The sequence below is a fragment of the Manihot esculenta genome, chromosome 15 (genome assembly GCF_001659605.2).
Source record: "Manihot esculenta cultivar AM560-2 chromosome 15, M.esculenta_v8, whole genome shotgun sequence".
NCBI classification, from domain to species: domain Eukaryota; kingdom Viridiplantae; phylum Streptophyta; class Magnoliopsida; order Malpighiales; family Euphorbiaceae; genus Manihot; species Manihot esculenta.
In genome coordinates, this window is record NC_035175.2 from 13,581,145 (window position 1) to 13,600,999 (window position 19,855).

Sequence of the window (19,855 nt, forward strand, 5' to 3'; positions counted from 1 at the left end):
TGTTTGTTGCTCGAAATGGTACCTTTTTGGAAAAGGAATTTATCTCTCAGAGATTCAGTGGGAGTACAGTGAGACTTGAGAAAACTCAAGCACCACAAGAGAGCATTGAACCGCCAGTAGAACCACTTCCAGTACTACAAACAGTTGTGGAGACTGAAAGGGTGACACAAGTCCCATGCAGATCTGATAAGACACGTCATCAGCCTGAGAGATATGGATTTCTCATGACTGATAATCGTGAACTTTTATTCATTGATGAAGATGAATTTTGTGTTTACAAGATGGTTAGTGGGAGTGCAGTTGTGTTACTAGTTCTATATGTGGATGACATATTACTCATTGGAAATGATATCCCTACCTTGCAAAAGGTTGAGACTTGGTTAGGGAATTCTTTTTCAATGAAGGACTTAGGTGAGACTGCATATATCCTTGGTATTAAGATCTATAGGGATAGATCCAAGAGGATAATCGGTCTGAGTCAAAGTACTTATATTGACAAGGTGCTGAAAAGGTTCAGCATGCAAGATTCCAAAAGAGGATTCTTGCCCATGTCTCATGGTATTCATCTCAGCAAGAATCAATGTCTTATGACATCTGATGAGCGAGAACGGATGAATAAGATCCCTTATGCTTTCGCTATTGGATCTATCTTGTATGCCATGTTATGTACTAGACCAGACGTCTCATATGTCTTGAGCACAACAAACAGATATCAGACAGATCCCGGTGAAAGTCACTGGACAGCTGTTAAGAATATCCTAAAGTACCTTAGAAGGACTAAGGATGCATTCCTAGTTTATGGAGGATTGGAAGACGAGCTAGTTGTAAGTGGTTACACAGATGCTAGTTTCCAAACCGACATAGATGACTTCAGATCGCAGTCAGGATTCATATTCATTTTTAAATGGTGGAATTGTTAGTTGGAAGAGTTCCAAGCATAGCACTATAGCAGATTCTACAATAGAAGCTGAGTATATAGCAGCATCAGATGCAGCTAAAAAGGGCAGTCTGGTTGAAGGAATTCATCTCAGAGTTGGGAATGGTTCCCAGCATTGCAAAACCTATGGACCTTTATTGTGATAATAACGGTGCCATAGCATAGGCAAAGGAGCCCAGATCTCACTAGAGATCTAAAATTATACTCAGGCGATATCACCTTATTCAGAGGAGATATCAAAATATGCAAAGTAGACACAAATGACAACATTGCAAATCCACTGACCAAGCCTCTTCGCAGGTCAAGCATGATCAGCACACTAGGTCTACAGGTATTAGATACTTGTATAATTAGGCCTAGTGCAAGTGGGAGATTGTTAGTGTATATGCCCTAGGCCATTATCTTGTACCTTTTTGTATGTCATTTTTGTTATAAATAAAAGAGGTTTTTATCATTATTATTTGTTTGCATGTTACATAATAATGATTATCATCCCTGGTTACTTATTATTATGTTGATAATAATAAAATATAACTAGTATGATTATTGATTGATAATCATGAGATGATTATGTATATGTTGATATAAATCAATAATCATAAATACTTGTTAGAGAACAAAGTATTGGATGGACCCGCATTGAGATCACTACATGGGTCATTGTCATAAGTGAATCTCAAAGTAGTTATGTCTTAATCCTTTGACTTGAGATTGTCATAGTTTCCAACATAAGGACTGTTATGTTTTGACATAATCAAACGTTGTCTTTAATCGGACAATCATAAAGGTTATGATTGAGCATAATAGAAATTATGTAGAGGAAAATGAACAATCGAGATAGGATTTGTCCCTCTCTATGAGAGAGATATCTTCTGGGCCCCTCGATAAGTGAGACTGAGAAATGCATGGCCGTGCTCAAATGAATTGATAGTGTGATCAATATCATTTGAATTTATCAGTCTACTTAGAGATCGAGAAATCATAAGTTTGAACATTATAAGTTTGACATTGACCATGACTTATGTTCAAACTAGATATCGTGAGACAAAGGGATTAATACATGTTCTATTTAATAGGCTTTATCGGACTATTGATCCTCATATTAGTTGGGTAGTCATAATGTCTTGCTAGAGGCCACTTATGACTTATAGGCCTTGTTGGACTGGGCCTATTGCCAATTAATATGAGCCTATTGGGTCACACACAAGAACGTTGTTGATGTGCTATATTAATGGGCTAAAAGCCCATTAGTATAATTAATAATAATAAAGTGTTATTATTATTAATATTATTTATTAATATAATTAATAATAATAAGTGTTATTATTATTAATAATAATAATTTATTATTATGAGATAATAATATTTAAAAGATCTGCAGTCTATCTGTAAGTGTTATAGATAAAGGACTCTATCACATAAAGATATTTGAGTATCTATGAGATTGTGATAGTGGGTTCTAAGCACAACTCTTTTAGGAAAAGAGTTGTGGGAAAATAAAAAGACTGAGGCCTATAAATACTCCTTCTACAGATTGAGTAGGGTGGTTGAAAAGTTTTGAGAAAACTCAGTCTAAAAGATTGTAGAACATAGAGCACATAATCTATCCATCTTGAAAAGAGCTAGCACTCTAGAAGGATAGAAGACGTTCGTGTGGATACCATAGAGGGTGTTCGTTTGAAAAGGCAGCACCATCAGTCCGCCAGTGTATCTTCACTACGAGATTAACAGGTTAGTCTCACATCTTTCTTTTGATTTAAACGGAGCACTCGGATTCTGGGAAAGGAAATCCAAAATTTTATTTTTCCGCTGCGCAACTGGGTTGCAATTAATCTCGGGATTTTCCAACACTTACATGCATCTACATGCATGCACTGCACGGCCCTGCAGGTGCATGCACTGGGTGAATTTCACATGAATTTGTTCGGCAGTCCATGAAAATAATTTATTCCCAACGGCTAGTTCGGCACCATCACTGCCGAACTAGCCAACGGCTAATTTTCTCATCTATAAATAATCTCACCCATCACCCTATATATCACTTTAACCGCTGCTTTCCAGTTTCTCTATAAATTACCCACTTACTACTCTAAATTTCTCAAAATTTTCGTTATATCTCAACAAATTACGTTCTATAAATTTTTTATTCCTCTCTACAAATTTCACAAAATTATTATATCTGCTCTTAGCGATTGGACTACAAAAAAAAACGCAGGTAAGTTTTAATTATGTTATATTCTTAATTTTTAATTTTTTCTATATATAGTAAATTGAGAACAAATTATTTATTATTCTATTTTTTTATCAGATAAATGGCAGTTCCTGCATATGCTAATATTCATTGGGATGGTAATATTATAAATAGTTGTAATGATTACGACTATGATGGAGGTTTTTCAAAGATTATTCCAATGGGTAAACGGATAAGTTTTAATCAATTGGTCGGTAAAATTACTCATGCAATTGGATTATCCGAGAATAATGAATTTATAGAGACAATTAGTTTTAGAAAGTCTACAATTGTGGATGGATCCTTAAAATTTGAATGTATGGAGATATGGGGTGAAGATGATGTATCTAGTATGCTTAATTACTTATATCAAATTGGTGGTATACCTGGTATAGAAATATATATTAAGATACTTCATTGTGTTTATACTACAAATGAGGATGCTGATATTGGTCCATCTAGAACTGCTATGGAATCAAATGATGAACCATGTGAAGAGCAAAATGTAGTTGATGATTATGGTTTATGTGATAGTCTTGCAGGACCGTCAATTAATTTATCTGATACAATAGAGAATGAGAACGAGGAGAAGGATGAAGATGAGGACGAGGATGACAATGACGATGATTCATGGATGTCTACTGAGGATGATGAGGATGATAATGGTCAGGAGGATATTGGGAGTTAATCTCGATATTACAACACACAATTTTCTAATCCTATTGTGTCTGTTGTTCATCCTCCCCCATACGCAGAAATAGACTTCAATTTGCTGAGAGTGGATCCTTATGATAAGCCAGAAGATCGTTCCTTTTGGGATCCTTCTAAAGAGTTTTCAGTTGGAATGATATTTTCTTCGAGAGATGCAGTGGCTGCGGCTGCAAAAGAATATAATCTAAGATATCATCATCAATTTTGTTATCATGAAACAAGAGAAATGACGTATTCTATAAAGTGCAAAGATAAAAACAGTGGGTGTGCATGGAGACTTCGAGCATCCAAGAAAGAAGAAGAGGATATATGGAAAATGACGAGATACAGTGGACCGCACACATGTACAAATCCTCAGTTGACAAAAAACCACAACCAATTGGATGAAAATTTCATTTGTTCATTCATATTTGCATTAATTGAATAGCAGCCCGATATAAAAATTGCTGCCTTACAAGCTGAAGTGCGGGATAAATTTGGGTAATAGTCTATCAAGCTGATAACGCAACTCCACGAGTACGTGAGTGACAACCTCCGTTATCTGTCTGGCATTACTCCACCTGCACAACAAATTATATTATAAAGTATTCATTTAAATATTAAGTTTAAAATAAAATTTAACAATTATATAATATCACATACTTGCTGCCTAGTGGAGCGTCATGATGTGGTATTCTGTTGGACAGTGCCGGCGATACTGCTGTGATCCGGTCCCATGCCCATATCTGAACTATGAATAAGGGACCAGCCATCTGCATAACTTCAGGATTTATCGCCTTACATAACTGTCTATGCAACTATACCAGACATACCCTACCCCAGCTATAATTGCCGGCTTCTTCAAGATCAGCTAGCAAAGGTAGGAACATTAGGTTCACACGGGAAGCAGATGTATCACTAAAAATGGATCAAATGACCCTCATAATGTAAGCTCTTGCGAACCTATGTACAACTTCCTCATCATGGAGTTGACTAAACTCCTCAGCCAGCCAATTCATTTTCAGATAACACCCTCTTATGGCATTATTAGGTGGAACGATACCTAATAATGCCTCACAAACTGATGGCCAATGGTGGAGTGATCGGCCTGTTATAGCTGCACTATTCACTGGCAACCCGGTTATTAGCCCCACATCCTGAAGGGTTATGGTCATTTTCCCTTCGGGAAACATAAATGTATGTGTCTCTAGTCGCCAACGCTCAACAAGGGCCGTAATTAAGTGCCAATCTAATGCAAAAAAACCTAACCGTATTACGCCATAAAAACCCGTCCGCCGCAAGTGAGGTATTATCTGATCTGGAATATCATCCAAATGTAAAATTGTACCCGTTTTTCGGCAACCTATCGCCCCACTTTCTATAGTCTGTTGCCATATAGTCTCATACCGATGTTCGGCATGTCCATATAGCAACGATGGCTCATTGGGACTGGGTAAAATATAATCACGGCAGTCATGGCGGTTGCGTCTTTCCTCCATATCTAATAATACAAAATAATAGACATTATCACACCACAATGAAATGCTATTATTGTAAACATTAACCAACTTTATTATATTCAAATTCACTAATAATAATCAAACATCATTTATTCACTAAATTATAGTACATAATTTAACACCCCAATAATATACACATTTTGCAAATGTTTCTAACAAAAATCACAACAAATACTATTAATTCAAAAATATTATATTCAAAAATTCCAACAAATATTCTTTCCAACAATCACAACAAATCTTTTATTAAAAATCATGACAAATATTCTTTCACAACAAATATTATATCCAAAAAATCACAATAAATATTTTATCACAACAAATATTCTATCCAAAAATCACAATAAATTTAACACTACATAAAAAAAATTTAGAAAATAGGGTGGTGTGAATGTAATTGGAATAATACCAAATATATAAAAAAATTAGATTTAATTAAGGAAAAATTACTTTTTAGTCCCTGAGGTTTAATGTAATTAACACTTATGTCCCTCTATTTTGGCGACTCAACACTTAAATCCCTTACTTTCTTTTCTATCCAAATTTGTAGTCTTTCTGAAAAGAAAGAAGAAGAAAATTGTTTCTGCTTTTATTCAAGATGTAAAGAATCGTACAAAGATACATGTTATCACTGTGATCTGTTTAAGAAGGGTTACATAACCCTACAGGTCACATGACCTCTAACACGTGAGAGCAAATAAAGAAGTAAAAACTCATCTTTACCCTTACAGAAGACAATTACCCATATAACCCAGGAACATAAACACAATAACACAATATAACAGAACATCAACTATCCTGTATTCTCTACACTTTCCGTCTAAAATAGTCGTTTAGACACCCATGGTGCCGAACAAGTTGAATTAAAATAAGTTCGACACCCATGGTGTCGAACTTCCATTTATTCGACATCATAGGTGTCGAACTAGCGTGTTCGGCAGTATGACTACTGAACACGCTTTGTTGACACATAGGATCCGAAAATATTTTCGGATCCTATATGAATTGATAATTTTTTTTTATATTATGCATGATTTGAAAAATTGCTCTTATTGTTTAAATAAAACTATGACATTGTGGAGCCCAGGCAGAGGACACGTTCTCACAAGTCACAAGCTCTAGATCATCAAGATTATGTTCTTAGAGCTGCACTAATCTTCATGGTGAAAACCCTTAGTTGGTGAAAACCCTTAGTTGCTCCACCACCCGCGATGATCGTCTTTTGGATATCAATTTCAGGTCTAGTCGCTGGATTGTGGCTCCAGCTTCGTGTAGGCATGCAAACTTCACTGTGATGCGTTTTTTGCCCTGCCTTGTTTGTTTACTGGCGTTGCAGCTCCAGCTCAAATTTTAAGGGTGAGCACTGATCATATTGAACATAAATTTTAACTGATTATCATTTTAATTTACTTTTAAATAAAACATTAAGCGAACTGAAATGAAATTTTTTAAAAAAATCTAACCTAGTTAAAATCAAAACATTTCATTGATTCAATTGATTGTCAGATGTTGAATTAACCAAAATGAAAAAATAAAATTATATATATATATTCATTTTATTTATTAAAATATAAATAAAAACATATAATAAACTTAGTAAAATAATGATTATATATTTAATATTATTAATAAAATTACAAAAATAAAAATATTATAAGTAAAAATTTATTCATATATTCATAATTCATATCATTAAAAAAATTACATCATAAAATTATTGCATCAAGAAGCCCCAAGGGCATCAGAAGACACAACACTAGATAGTTTGGTTACCAAATTAAACGTCAACAGAATATTTTAGACATATATTCTACAATTCCTTGGGCTGCTTGACTTGTTAAGGTTTTGAGGTTTTTTGTATTCCTGTATGAGTATGATCTTTGGGTTGCCGGGCTTGTTTACTTTTTCAAAACCCTTGTGCAACATGCTTTTTTTAATCTCAACTTTAACTTATGAACAATTTTTACTTTAAAATATAGATGTATAAATCACATGATCTACATATTTGTACTTTTCTAAATTTATAAAAAAATCGGATCTAATAAGTTTTTTTTTCAAATTTTAAATATATATATATATATAATCTCTCATTTTTAGGTTTTCCTATTGGGCTAATAGAGCCCATCCTTGTTCAATGTTGCGGCTATCCCTTGCCGGCTTCTCCAATGTGGGTTTTCCTCCAGCCTCCGGTGCTAGTGTATATAGTAGTTTTGGTCCGCGGTTCCTTTTTGTGAGATTGAAAATCGGTGGGAGGATAGACGAAAGGAGACCGCCCCCCTCTTGCTGTTGTCCACCAGGTTTTTCTTCTCGCTGTACTAATCTCAGATCTCCAATGACAGATCCTTCAATTTGTTCTCACAATAGGGGCTGGCAAATTCAGACGATAGGGCAATGCTTCCAGAGAATTCAGAGATAGGGAAATGCTTCCAGAGTTTTCTTTGGGTTGGATCTAGCCGAGTTTAGTGCTCTACTTTGGACCTTTAATAAATGTTTTGAGTTAAGCCTTTATAATCTAATCAAGTCAAATAAAAATATTAAAACGTTAATAGATAAAACTCGAGAAATAAATCTTAAATAAATCTCGAGGGTTAAATGCGTAAAATACATTGGACATGTAACACCTGCTGACATAAAAATAAATAATAATTGTATGCAATAATTGATATTAAGAAGGAAAAAAAGAACTTGGAAAAATTAATACACGTAAAAGTCCTTATTACTGATTATTTCCTTTGCCTTCTACGTAGTTATAGTAAATAAATTTCATGGCAGGATTATAGCAGACGAGTGTCAGGAAAATATCTAAGGTACAAAAGAAGAAAATATCCATAAGGATCAGCAGAGTACCAATAAAATAGGAAACTGATATTTTCTCATAGAACTTGTAAACAAGATCTATAACACAAACACAAGTAATCATGGATCAAAATTTGATCTACATCACATCATTTAAGGAACAACAGGATCCTTCCTAACGGATCAACCTAAAGGCACAACTAAACCCAACTCACAAACAAACCCAATACAGCATAACCCATAATCCCTACTTCCTAATTCCTCCAGTTCCCGTCAGATGCACCACCGCCCCTTGAGTAACGAGATCCTCCATCACCATATCCGCGGTCCCGGCCTCCACCGTAACCACCACCACCACCACCACCATAGCCACCGCCTCCACGATTGTAACCACCACCACCACCATAGCCACCATCACGGCGTCCACCACCTCCATATCCACCGCCGCCGCCACGGCTGTATCCACCATTACCACCTCCGCTTCCGCGAGACTGAGCTTCATTCACAGTAATATTACGACCATCAAGATTCTGACCATTCATTCCTTCAATAGCATCCTTCATCGACTTCTCGTTGTTGAAGGTAACAAATCCAAAACCGCGAGATCTACCAGTCTCTCGATCATTGATGATCTGAACACAGAAGTACCAGATCCAATCAGATCTAAGTCGAAACATAAATCATAACAACAGAATTAAAATAATAATAAAAAATCGATCGATCTTCGCCCCAAGGATGAAGATGAACGTACCGATTTGAGGTTAGTAACATAAAAGAACAGTAACACAGAGAGATTATAGTAACACAAACAGATCACAGATTTTGGATCGACAAAGCCGAACGGGGTCGGTCAGATCCGATCTCTGCGACAACGCAAACCGACCTTCGATTCAATGATCTCGCCGTAGGGACTAAAAGCCTCCTGGAGGGCTAGGTCGGTTGTGGCCCAAGCAAGGCCGCCGACGAAGCACCGGTACTCAATCTCTGAAGATGCCATCGGTTTTAGAAAAAAAGCAGGAAACTAGGGTTACAGAAAAAAGAGCGTGAGGTAGCAGCAAGGCTAAACCATGATTTTATAGAAGGAGCGGGACTTAACTATGGTTTGTTGAGCTGACTGGGGTTAAAATTCAGGACGGTCAATGAGCGGGGATGTTTGGTTACAGTTAACTTTATCCTGGTCTTGGTTCAATAGTAGCTCGTGGGCTGTTGAGCGTAGAGTCAGCTATCCAGAGCAGGGATGAATAAAATATTTTGATTATCTAAATACACATCACAGATAGTTTACCTGTAGTCCGTGAAAATTAAATCGTATGAATTCAAACTCGATTTATACTAATATTTAAAATTATTTTAAATTTTATTAAAAATTAATTTAAATTATTTAAATTTATTTTAAATTTAATTATTATTATCTGAATAAATTTAAATATATTTATTTTTATATATTTTAATTAATAATTTATATAAAAAATATTTTTTATTAATAATTTTTATTTAAAAATTTAATATTTTTAAAAAATATTTAAATTTTAATTTTTCAAATAAAAAATATAAATATTATTATAAAATATATTTTTTATATTAAATTAATAAATATATTTAAATAATAAATACCTTATATATAAAATTTAAATTTAATTTAAATTTATAATAAATATTACTTTTTAAATTTAAATTCATTTAAATTCGATTATAATTATTAAATTTGTTGAATTAAAATTTGATAAAAATTGATACTCGAAAATACCTGCTCTGTTACCCTAATACTCAAGCTGAATTTTGGCAATTAATTTGATAAAAAAAAAGATAATTATGATATTTTTTATTTTAATTGATTAAAAATTAACATAATTATTTATTATTATTTTAAAATTTTAGTTTTAATTGATTAAATGAAATTTTTATTTAAATTGAAATTTTTTATTAATGGATAATATTTTATTAATTCTTAATTTAAACTAAAATTATACAATAAAAAACCATATTAATCCACTGAGTTTTCTTTTTTTTTTTCTTTTTGAAATCAAGTAGTTTTCTATTTAAATTTGAATTCCATTATTTCAACGGATATAATTTTATTATAAGTTTTCTCATTCAAATTTAGTTTTAGGTAGTTGGGTTCAATACTTAAAATGAATCGTACAAAATGAATTGAGGAAATAAAATAAGATTATAATATATGAAATTGAAAAGGGAAACTGCGATTGTTAAAATTATTTTTAAAATTTTTAATTAATTATAAATACATTTGAAACTTAAAATTAATGATGATTTTATTGTTTAAATTTATTTTTAATATAGTCAAAAAATCTCAGACATATAAATAAAATAAATAAATTTTTAATATAAAGATTGTGTAAAATGACATATTTAAATATTAGATAATCCTAAAAATAAAGTAAATATTAAATATTAAAAATAAATTTACATTTTGGAGTATATATTAAAATAAAACGTGTTTTAAATATTTTTAATTATTTAACATTCAAATAACTACTAAATTCTTTTAAAGTTTGTCTTTAACAACTTATAAGCCTGATTTAGAATGCATTTCTTTAAAAAAAATGAATTTTATTAATAAAATTCAATGTATTTTTATTCATAAAAAAATTATTTTTTTGAAGTAAATTTAAGATAATAAAATTTAATTTATTCTTTTATTTTAAATAAATTAATAATAAATTCAAATTATTTTTTATTTTTCATCTTTACTATTTTTAAATTAAGCATAAATATTTATTTTATAAATAAAAACTATTTTTATCACATTGAAAATATTTTTTAAAACTATTATGATATTTTTCACAATATTTACTCTAAACTTTATATAATTTTTTATTATTAAAAAATATAAATTAAGATGAGCTCTATTATTCAAAACTTAAAAATATAATATAATAAAAATTTTAATATCAATTATAAATGTAGTAAATATTAATACTCAATATTAAAGTAAATTTTAAAATGTTATTAATTAAAAAAACACAAGAAAATTAAACTTAAAATAAATAAAAAAATAAATTCTTCATGACTAATTAAGTAATTTTGATATAAATAATATAATTGAAAATCAAATGGATATAATTTTATTATAAATAAATAAAATCAATTTTCAAAAACATTCATTAGAATTAAATTATTACATTTTTATTTTCACACTACAAAAATTTAAAAAAAATAGTTTAATTCATTTAAATTCTTTCAAAATTAACTATTATAAAATTATAAATTACAATTTATTATTAAAATAGAAAGATAGTGGCTTTTTATATTATTTATTATCATATTATGTTTTAATATTTAATTTTATAGGTTAGATAAGTTTAAAATTAATAATTTTATTTGCATTTGACTTCCGATTAAATTTATTTTAATAAAAATTATATAACCAATATTTTTATAAAGGAAATTTATAATTTTTTACAAATTTTTATACAAAGCATTGATTTCCTAGCTTTTTTGTTTTTTAAGATGAAAGCTTCAATTTGGATTAAAACTTAAAACACGTTTTATTAAATTTATTGATTATTAAAAATGGGTTTATTTAAAAAAACGAGAAATAACAAAAAAATTAGTTTTAAAGTAAAATAAACATGTGTAAAAGAAGTATGAAGAAAGTATTAGTGGTAATATTCGTCAGGCTGAAAATTATTTGAATACGAATATAAATTTATCTTAAAAAAATAAAAAGCCGGTGACATGGGTTAAGTTTTCACTCAACACTAAATTATAGTTTAGCTAATGGTAAACCATGGTTAACAAAAGCCGGTGACATGGGTTAAGTTGGGTCCACAAACATGCTATGATTTGGGGGAGGGTGGAAGGAAAATTGCTGATATTTATCGTCTTCGAAAATATCTGGAATAAGCGGCAAGTACAATTCTGTCCTTTTCATTTTTCTCAATTCCTAATTTGCCAAGATTTTGTACATGGAAGTCCTCGAACACGGATAAAAGTAGCAAAAATCTCCCCTCTCTCTTGGAGATATCGCGAGTCATTGCCTCAATTAAACACTAATAAAATTAAATTGACAGAATTACGTAGAATACAAAACTCAATTCAAATCGATTTTATTATATACCAAGTTAAATTAAATTGATATAAATTTAATTTTTAACTATAAATATTGAAAAAATATTCTTTTTTTTTAAAGATTATAATATAATAATTTTAAAAAAATTATTCTTCGATATAATAAAATTTTAAATATAATAAATAAAAAAATACAACATAATTTTTTTCTCAGATCTAAATAAAAAATTATAAATCAATTCAAAAATCAATAAAATCACAAAACTTAAACAAATAAAAGAATAATGAACAATAGTTTAAGGAATCGCATAACATTCAAATTACATAACACAAAACATTCAATTCAAGGAATTAAAAATCTATTTGAAACCTAGTTTGCGAGATTCCACTAAAGCCATCAAGAATTTGGGACTTAAAGCAGATTTAAAAGTCTAACATGCAATCAAAATTCAGATTTAAAAGTCACCATTCATATGTCTCGAGAAAATAATTATATACGTTGGCTACCGAAAAGAGAGATCACATACGCATTTAAATTTTTATAAATTTTTTTTAGAATAACAGTATAATTTGACACTAAACTCTAATAAAATAAAACTCACTCTTTCAAATATATTTTTTTTATCAAGTTTTACTTTTATAACTCCATTCACATTCTTTTATCTCCTTTTCTTCCATTATTTTTCAATCTACAAAACTTTATTTTAATCATTTATTTTTATTTTCATTTCAAACAAAAAATCATTTATCTTTATTTTTCCAATTTCCTACGTGGCAAATTTAATTAGAGTCAAGATTATTTATAATTATTTATAATTATTCATATAATTTTTTTAAAAAAAATTTTAAATAAATAAAAGATTTGAAATTTTTGAAAATTTATTAATTTGACCATATTTTAAAAAAAACAGACTAAAACACGCCTGTATTTACAAACTTAAATTTATTCCTTTCATTAAAAAATAAATTAACATACTTTGAATATTTATATTATTTAGTCATTATAATTTTAATTATGTGTATTATTTAATTTTTATAAATTTAAAATTTATACTATTTAATATATCTGATCAAAATTATATCGGTATACTTTAATCAAGTAGTTTTAATATAAGAATATTACATAAGACTCGTCCAAAGTAGGCAGTGAGCTGTTACTATAAGACTAGACCATGTAGCAAGAATCTGATAAACCAATACGCAGTCCCACCCATAAGAAGGAAGATCCGGAAGACCATAGTGCCTGAATCCAAAAAGAAAAGGAGACCCAAGCACTTCAAGATAGGCCGGCCTTAGGTTGAATAAGATTTGCCCTCGTAACTTTAGGGCGAGACTCCATAAGGAAGTTACTATTAACAATTACAATTTAGCAAATTCCCTTCACGCCTTTGATCATGGGATTCCCGATCAATTAGCCGGTGAAAATCTTTTACCAACGAGCTAGCCACATCATTACCGGATTATCACGAAATATTATATTTATACACACCTTTTTACAGTATAAAAGGAGGACGATCACAGAGGCAAAGGTACGCTATTCTCCCATACAAATACTCTCAAGTTCTTCATTCATAATTTTCTCTAGTTTACTGACTTGAGCGTCGAAGTGACTATCGTGGACACCCACCACCTCATTTTCTCTGTCTTGCAGGATTAGCCAATCACAGCACAACTCCATTCCGATCGCGTCATCAGTTTATTCTCAACAATATCATTTGGTTTCGCTACTGGGAGATCCATTGAATTCTCTCTATTTATTTGGATTAAAATCAGTCTCTTATCCCTTTTCTCTTAAAAAGAAATCTCTTTTTTATCTTTAGAAATGGCCGATAAATCACGAGCTGCTGCAAAGGTTGCTACCTATGAGGATGATATCATTTCTTTCACTCCTGGCAGTGGATAAAACACACACTCTATTGTAAATAAATCCTATAGTATAGTTCGCTCGAAACCTTGCAACCAGGAACCCTCTATGAGGCAAATTTCAATAATTTAAGCATCGAGCAAATGCTCCAGTGCGTCAGAAGATTGTAGGTTATTTTAGAGCAATATAAAACTCGAGAAGAGATGTCACTCATGGCTCCCAGGGAAAGGGAGGAAATTTCCGTAGAGACCTCAAGGACTCGGACAGAGGCAATCCAAACTCAGTCCAAAGGGAAAAACAAGTTCGAGGAAGAGGAATCATCAGATGATGTTTCTAAGGACGCTGGCTGGAAGCTGGTACGTGTTGCCCAAATATGTCAGGAAGAATGGGAAGATGACAAAAAGACGCATCAGAAGCAAGGCCAAAAGCCAGAGAAACAAGGATATGAGGAAGACCACCGAAGTTATCCGGTCTCCCAAGGAAGGAATGGCCGAGGTAAGTATAAAAAATATATCCCATTGAATAACTCACGAATGCATATTCTAATATGGATTAGAAAAAATAATAAGAAGATCAGGTGGCTTCTCGAGCTCAATCCTAAGAAAGCTAGAAAACGGGACAGGACCAAGCACTGTTGTTTTCATGAAGACCATGGACATACAATGGAGGAGTGCTGGCATTTGAAAGATGAGATCAAGAGGTTAATAAGAAATGACACACTTTGAAAGTTCATCAAAAAGAGTAGAAGAGATAGGAGACCCGAGCACGAGGTAACAATTCCTGAAACCACCCCTGAAAGTGAAATTGTGGGAGTTACTCATATATTTGCAGAAAGACCAAGCGTTAATATAGGTGACAATAAAGAGAATATCACAGACGCCCAGCTCTTAAGTCAAACTTCGAGTCTTGAAAACGGTCAAGCCAAACGATTGAGTCTTTTATTTTATTCTTAGAAAAATATTTGTGATTTATAGAAAAGTTATAAAACTAGGCTGCATTCTTCAAACTTTTTTTTTATAGGAAAGTCAGAAACGTTGGATGGATGAAAGCGTAGAGACAAGTACAAAGGCCAAACATTAGAGCATTAGTCCGCAGAAACAAATTCATAAAAGGCCGTAAGGCCATTCAGGCATGGGTCTCGCATATACTCCGGGCATGGGTCCCGCACATAATCCGGCGTTGGTCCACGAAAATAAATTTACAAAAGACTGCAAGGCCATTCGGGCATGGGTCCCTCACAATAAGGCATTCGATGCCAAGCTACAAGGCAACTATACAGCAGGCCAGAAGACCAGGTGTTGGTCCCAAGAAATTTTTAAGGCAGTTAATGCCAGACAGTAACGCGAGTATACGCCGGGCCAGAAGATCGAGTGTTAGTCCCGATAAGTTTTTAAGACATTTAATGGCAGACCACAAGGCAATCGCCAGGCCAAAAATCCAAGCGTTGGTCTACGAAAATAAATTCATAAAAGGCTGCAAGGTCATTCGGGCATGGGTCCTGCATATACTCTGAGCATGGGTCCCGCACATAATCTGGGCACTGGTCTGCAGAAACAAATTCATAAAAGGCCGCAAGGCTATTCGGATATAGGTCCATCACAATAAGGCATTTGATGCCAGGCCGCAGAGCGAATATACGTTAGGCCAGAAGGCCAGGTGTTAGTCCCGAGAAGTTTCAAAGGTATTTAATGTCAAGCTGCAAGGCGGGTATATGCCAGGCCAAAAGACTGGGTGTTAGTCTCGAGAAGTTTCTAAGGCATTTAATGTTAAGTCACTAGGCAATCGCTAAGCCAAAAATCTAGGCATTGGTCCACAAAAACAAATTTATAAAAGGTCACAAGGCTATTCGGGCATAGGTCCTACACATAATCCGGACATTGGTCTGTAGAAATAAATTAATAAAAGACCATAAGGTCATTCGGGCATGGGTCCCTCATAATAAGACATTCAATGCCAGGTCGCAAGGCGAGTATATGCCAGGTCAAAAGACTGGGTGTTAGTCCCGAGAAACTTCTAAGACATTCGATGCCAGGTCGCAAGGCAGGTATATGCCAGACCACAAGGCAGGTATAAGCCAGGCCAGAAGACCGGGTGTTAATCCCGAGAAGTTTCTAAGGCATTTAATGCCGGTTGCAGGGCAGGTATCGCCAGGCCAAAAGACCGGGTGTTAGTCCTGAGAAGTTTCTAAAGTATTTAATGTCAGGTCTCAAGACAAGTATACGCTAGGCCAACCTACCGGGTGTTAGTCCCGCTTCATGAGAAGTTTCTAAGGTATTTGATACTAGGCTGCAATTTGGGTATACTCTAGGCCGACCTATTGGGTGTTGTCCCGCTTCACAAGAAGTTTCTAAGGCATTTGATGCCAGAAAGTCCGAAGGCACGTCAAGGCTAGGATTAAGGCTAGAAAAATACCCGTAAGGGATAGAAAAGGCTAAGGAGCTCGTAAGGGCTAGAAAAATGCCCGAAAGCTCGTCAAGGCTAAAAAAAGCCCGAAAGCACGTCAGGGCTAGAAAAATACTCATAAAGGCTAAAAAATCCTAAGAAGCTCGTAAGGACTAGAAAAATGCCCAGAAACTCGCAAAGGCATTTGATACTCGAAAGCTCATCATAGCTAAAGAAAATCAAGAAGCACGCCCGGGCTAGAAAATACTAGGAAGCCCGTAAAGACTAGAAAAATGAGCTCATAAGGGCTAGAAAAATGTCCAGAAACTCACAAAGGATTTGATGCTAGAAAGTTCGTCAGGGTTAGAGAATGCCTAGAAGTACGACAAGGCTGAAAAATATCCGGAAGCTCTTAAAGGCATTTGATGCCCAAAAGCTCGACAAGGCTAGAGAAAGCCCGGAAGCACATCAAGGCTGAAAAACGCCAGAAAACTCGACAAGGCTGAAAAAGGCCAAGGAGCTCGCAAAAGCTAGAAAAATGCCCATAAAGGCTAGAAAAGGCCAAGGAGCTCGTAAGGGCTAGAAAAATGCTAAGAAACTCATAAAGACATTGGATGCCAGAAAGCTCGTCAGGGCTAAGGAAACCCTAAAAGAATGCCAAGGCTGGAAAATGCTTGAAGCTCGGAAAGACATTTGATACCCAAAAGCTTGTCAGGGCTAAAGAAAGCCCAGAAACACGCAAGGGCTGGAAAATGCCCGAGAGCCCGTAAAGGCTAGAAAAGGGCAAGAAGCTCGTAAGGGCTAGAAAAATGCTCGAAAGCTTAGAAAGGCATTTGATGCGAGAAGGCTCATCAGGGAGAGAAAGCCTAGAAGCATGCCAGGGCCAAAAAAAATCTGAAAGCATGACAAGGCTGCAAAAGGTTCGGGAGCTCACAAGGGCTGAAAAATGCCCTGAAACTTATCAAAGCATTATTATATCACTCGGATCAATTTTTGCTAAGACAATATCTTAAACCTGACTGGTTGGCAGCACAAGCAAGAAGAAAGCAAGGACATCATGTGCTCAGTTAGGACAAATAAGTCGCATGATCCAGATCATGAAGATAACTGTCACCTTCGAATCTAAAGAATTAAAAACCAGTGAGGGGACCTCTGATGCTACATGAGAATCGCCCAAAATAGGCAGTGAGCTATCATTATAAAATTGAGCCACGTGGCAAGGATCTGATAAATTAATATGTTATCCCACCTGTAGAAAGGAAGGCCCGGATGACCATAATGCCTGAATCCAAAGAGAAAAGTAGACCCGGGCGCTTCAGGACAGGTCGACCTCAGATCGGACAAGACTCACCCTCATAACTTTAGGGTGAAACTCCATAAGAAAGTTACCGTTAACAGTTATAATCTAGTAGATCCTCTTCATGCCTTTGATCACGAGATTTTCGACCAATTAGCCGACGAAGATCCTTTACTAACGAGTCGGTCACATCATCGCCGAATTATCAGAAAATACTATATTTACACGCACCTTCTTGCAATATAAAAAGAGGACGATCACAGAGGCAAAGATACACTATTCTCCCATACAAATACTCTCAAGTTTTTCGTTCATAATTTTCTTCAGTTTACTGACTTTAGCATCGGAATGGCTGCTGTGAGCACCCACCGCCTCTCTTTCTCTGTTTTGCAGGATTAGTCAATCACAGCACAGTTTCATTCCGACTACGTCATCAGTTTATTCTCAGCAACATCATAATGAACTATTAAATTTTTAAAAAGTTCAAAGAATTTCTCATAAATAAAACCCAATCGTCCCTTCCCAAATACTATTTTTACAACAATCATCTTTACTCATATGTCCTTTTCTTTTTATCCTTTTCTAATTTAAAAAATTTTAAAAATTATTTATAATTATTAAAATTTTAACTTCAAGTCTTTTTTTTCTTTTTAAAATATTTATAAGAGAAATTATTTATTCATTATTTATATATTTTCATGCACTATTTTTTATTATTAAGAAATTATTATTTTTATTTAACTGAAATCATATGTTAGACTATTTAAATTTAGAAAATAAATTTTAAATTTTTAAAAAATTTTATGAATATTTAATAGTTGCACTCACAGATTTAGTCTGGTAATAAGTATATTTGAATAAATCTGAGAGATCTTAGGTTCTACTCCCCCAATCCCCGATCCCCATTTCAAAAAAAAAAAATTTAATAGTTAAATCATTTAATAATTTCATGAATTATTTAAATTTAAAAATATGAAATTGAAATTTATAAAATATGAGTTCAATAGATAATGAATTAGATTATTTAAATTTAAAAATATTTAAAAATATAGATAAAAATTAATATTTATATCTATAATATGGAAGAGGGGAAATAATGGAATTTCATATCTCTTAAAGCTTTAAATCATTTACAAATTAATTAATTTAATTATTTAAGTTGTTGATAATTTTATTATTTAAAATTTAATTTTTAAAATATATTATAATTATATTTTTAAATTGATTTTAATTAGTTAAGAAAACCTTAAAAGATAGATGAAGATATAATAAGATTAAATTTTTTAAATAAGAATATATATTAGATTATAATTTTATTATTTTAGGTTAATTTTAGAGTTTATTAAGAAAATCTAAAATAAAAATCTAAATTAATTTAAATACTATTGATGTTATATGAGACTCGTCCAAATTAGACAATGAGCTATCACCATAAAATACAGGGTCACATGATAAAAATCTGATAAATTTATATACGGTTTTATCCGTAGAAAAAATAATTTGAGCGCTTCGGATTGGCTTCAGGACAGGTTAGCCTCAGGTCGGACAGACTCGCCCTTTCAACTTTATGGCAAGTCTCCATAAGGAAGTTACCGTTAAACAACTACAATCCAGCAGGTCTCCTTTGCGCCTGCGATTACGGGATTCTCGACCAATTAGCCAGTGAAGATCCTTTACCAATGAGCCGGCCATATCATCATCGGATTATCAAGAAATATTATATTTATCCCACCTTCTTACAGTTTAAAAGGAGAACGATCATAGAGGCAAAGGTACACTATTCTATTACACTAAAGTTCTAAGCAGTTCACTACATTTGTCCTATTCTCCAGTATATTGACTTGATTTTCGGAGTGGTTGCCGTAGGCGCCAACCACCTCACATTCTCTATCTTGCAGATGGACTGATTATAGCATAGCTCCGTTGGACTAATCATAACACAACTCCATTTCGGCTATATCATCAATTTATTTTTAGCAACATCATTTGCTTCCTTTGCCGAAAAATCTATTGAATCATTTCTGTTCATTTGGATTAAAATCGATCTCTTCTTCCCTTCTTGATTAAAAAGAAATATCTCTTTTATCTCTCAAAATGGCCAACAATT

At 33.0% G+C, this 19,855-nt stretch overlaps 3 protein-coding genes across 3 annotated transcripts; 1 reads left to right on the forward strand and 2 right to left on the reverse strand.

Annotated features, from left to right (window-relative positions):
* Window positions 1-3,249: 3,249 nt before the first annotated feature.
* Window positions 3,250-4,305, forward strand: LOC110602031 (nonsense-mediated mRNA decay protein 2-like). Its single transcript, XM_021739458.1, has 2 exons — window positions 3,250-3,832; window positions 3,923-4,305. The coding sequence occupies exons 1-2, from the start codon at window positions 3,250-3,252 to the stop codon at window positions 4,303-4,305; spliced, it is 966 nt and encodes a 321-aa protein (XP_021595150.1).
* Window positions 4,306-4,329: 24 nt separating this feature from the next.
* LOC110602032 (serine/threonine-protein phosphatase 7 long form homolog) lies at window positions 4,330-5,356 on the reverse strand. The gene is made up of 4 exons (XM_021739459.1): window positions 4,821-5,356; window positions 4,691-4,775; window positions 4,521-4,603; window positions 4,330-4,438 (listed from the first exon to the last, which is right to left on the reverse strand). The coding sequence occupies exons 1-4, from the start codon at window positions 5,354-5,356 to the stop codon at window positions 4,330-4,332; spliced, it is 813 nt and encodes a 270-aa protein (XP_021595151.1).
* A 2,865-nt stretch (window positions 5,357-8,221) lies between these two features.
* LOC110602599 (glycine-rich RNA-binding protein GRP1A) lies at window positions 8,222-9,237 on the reverse strand. Its single transcript, XM_021740154.2, has 2 exons — window positions 9,057-9,237; window positions 8,222-8,805 (listed from the first exon to the last, which is right to left on the reverse strand). Exons 1-2 carry the CDS (start codon window positions 9,168-9,170, stop codon window positions 8,428-8,430), a joined length of 492 nt encoding a protein of 163 aa, XP_021595846.1. The 5' UTR covers window positions 9,171-9,237; the 3' UTR covers window positions 8,222-8,427.
* Between the last annotated feature and the right edge of the window lie 10,618 nt (window positions 9,238-19,855).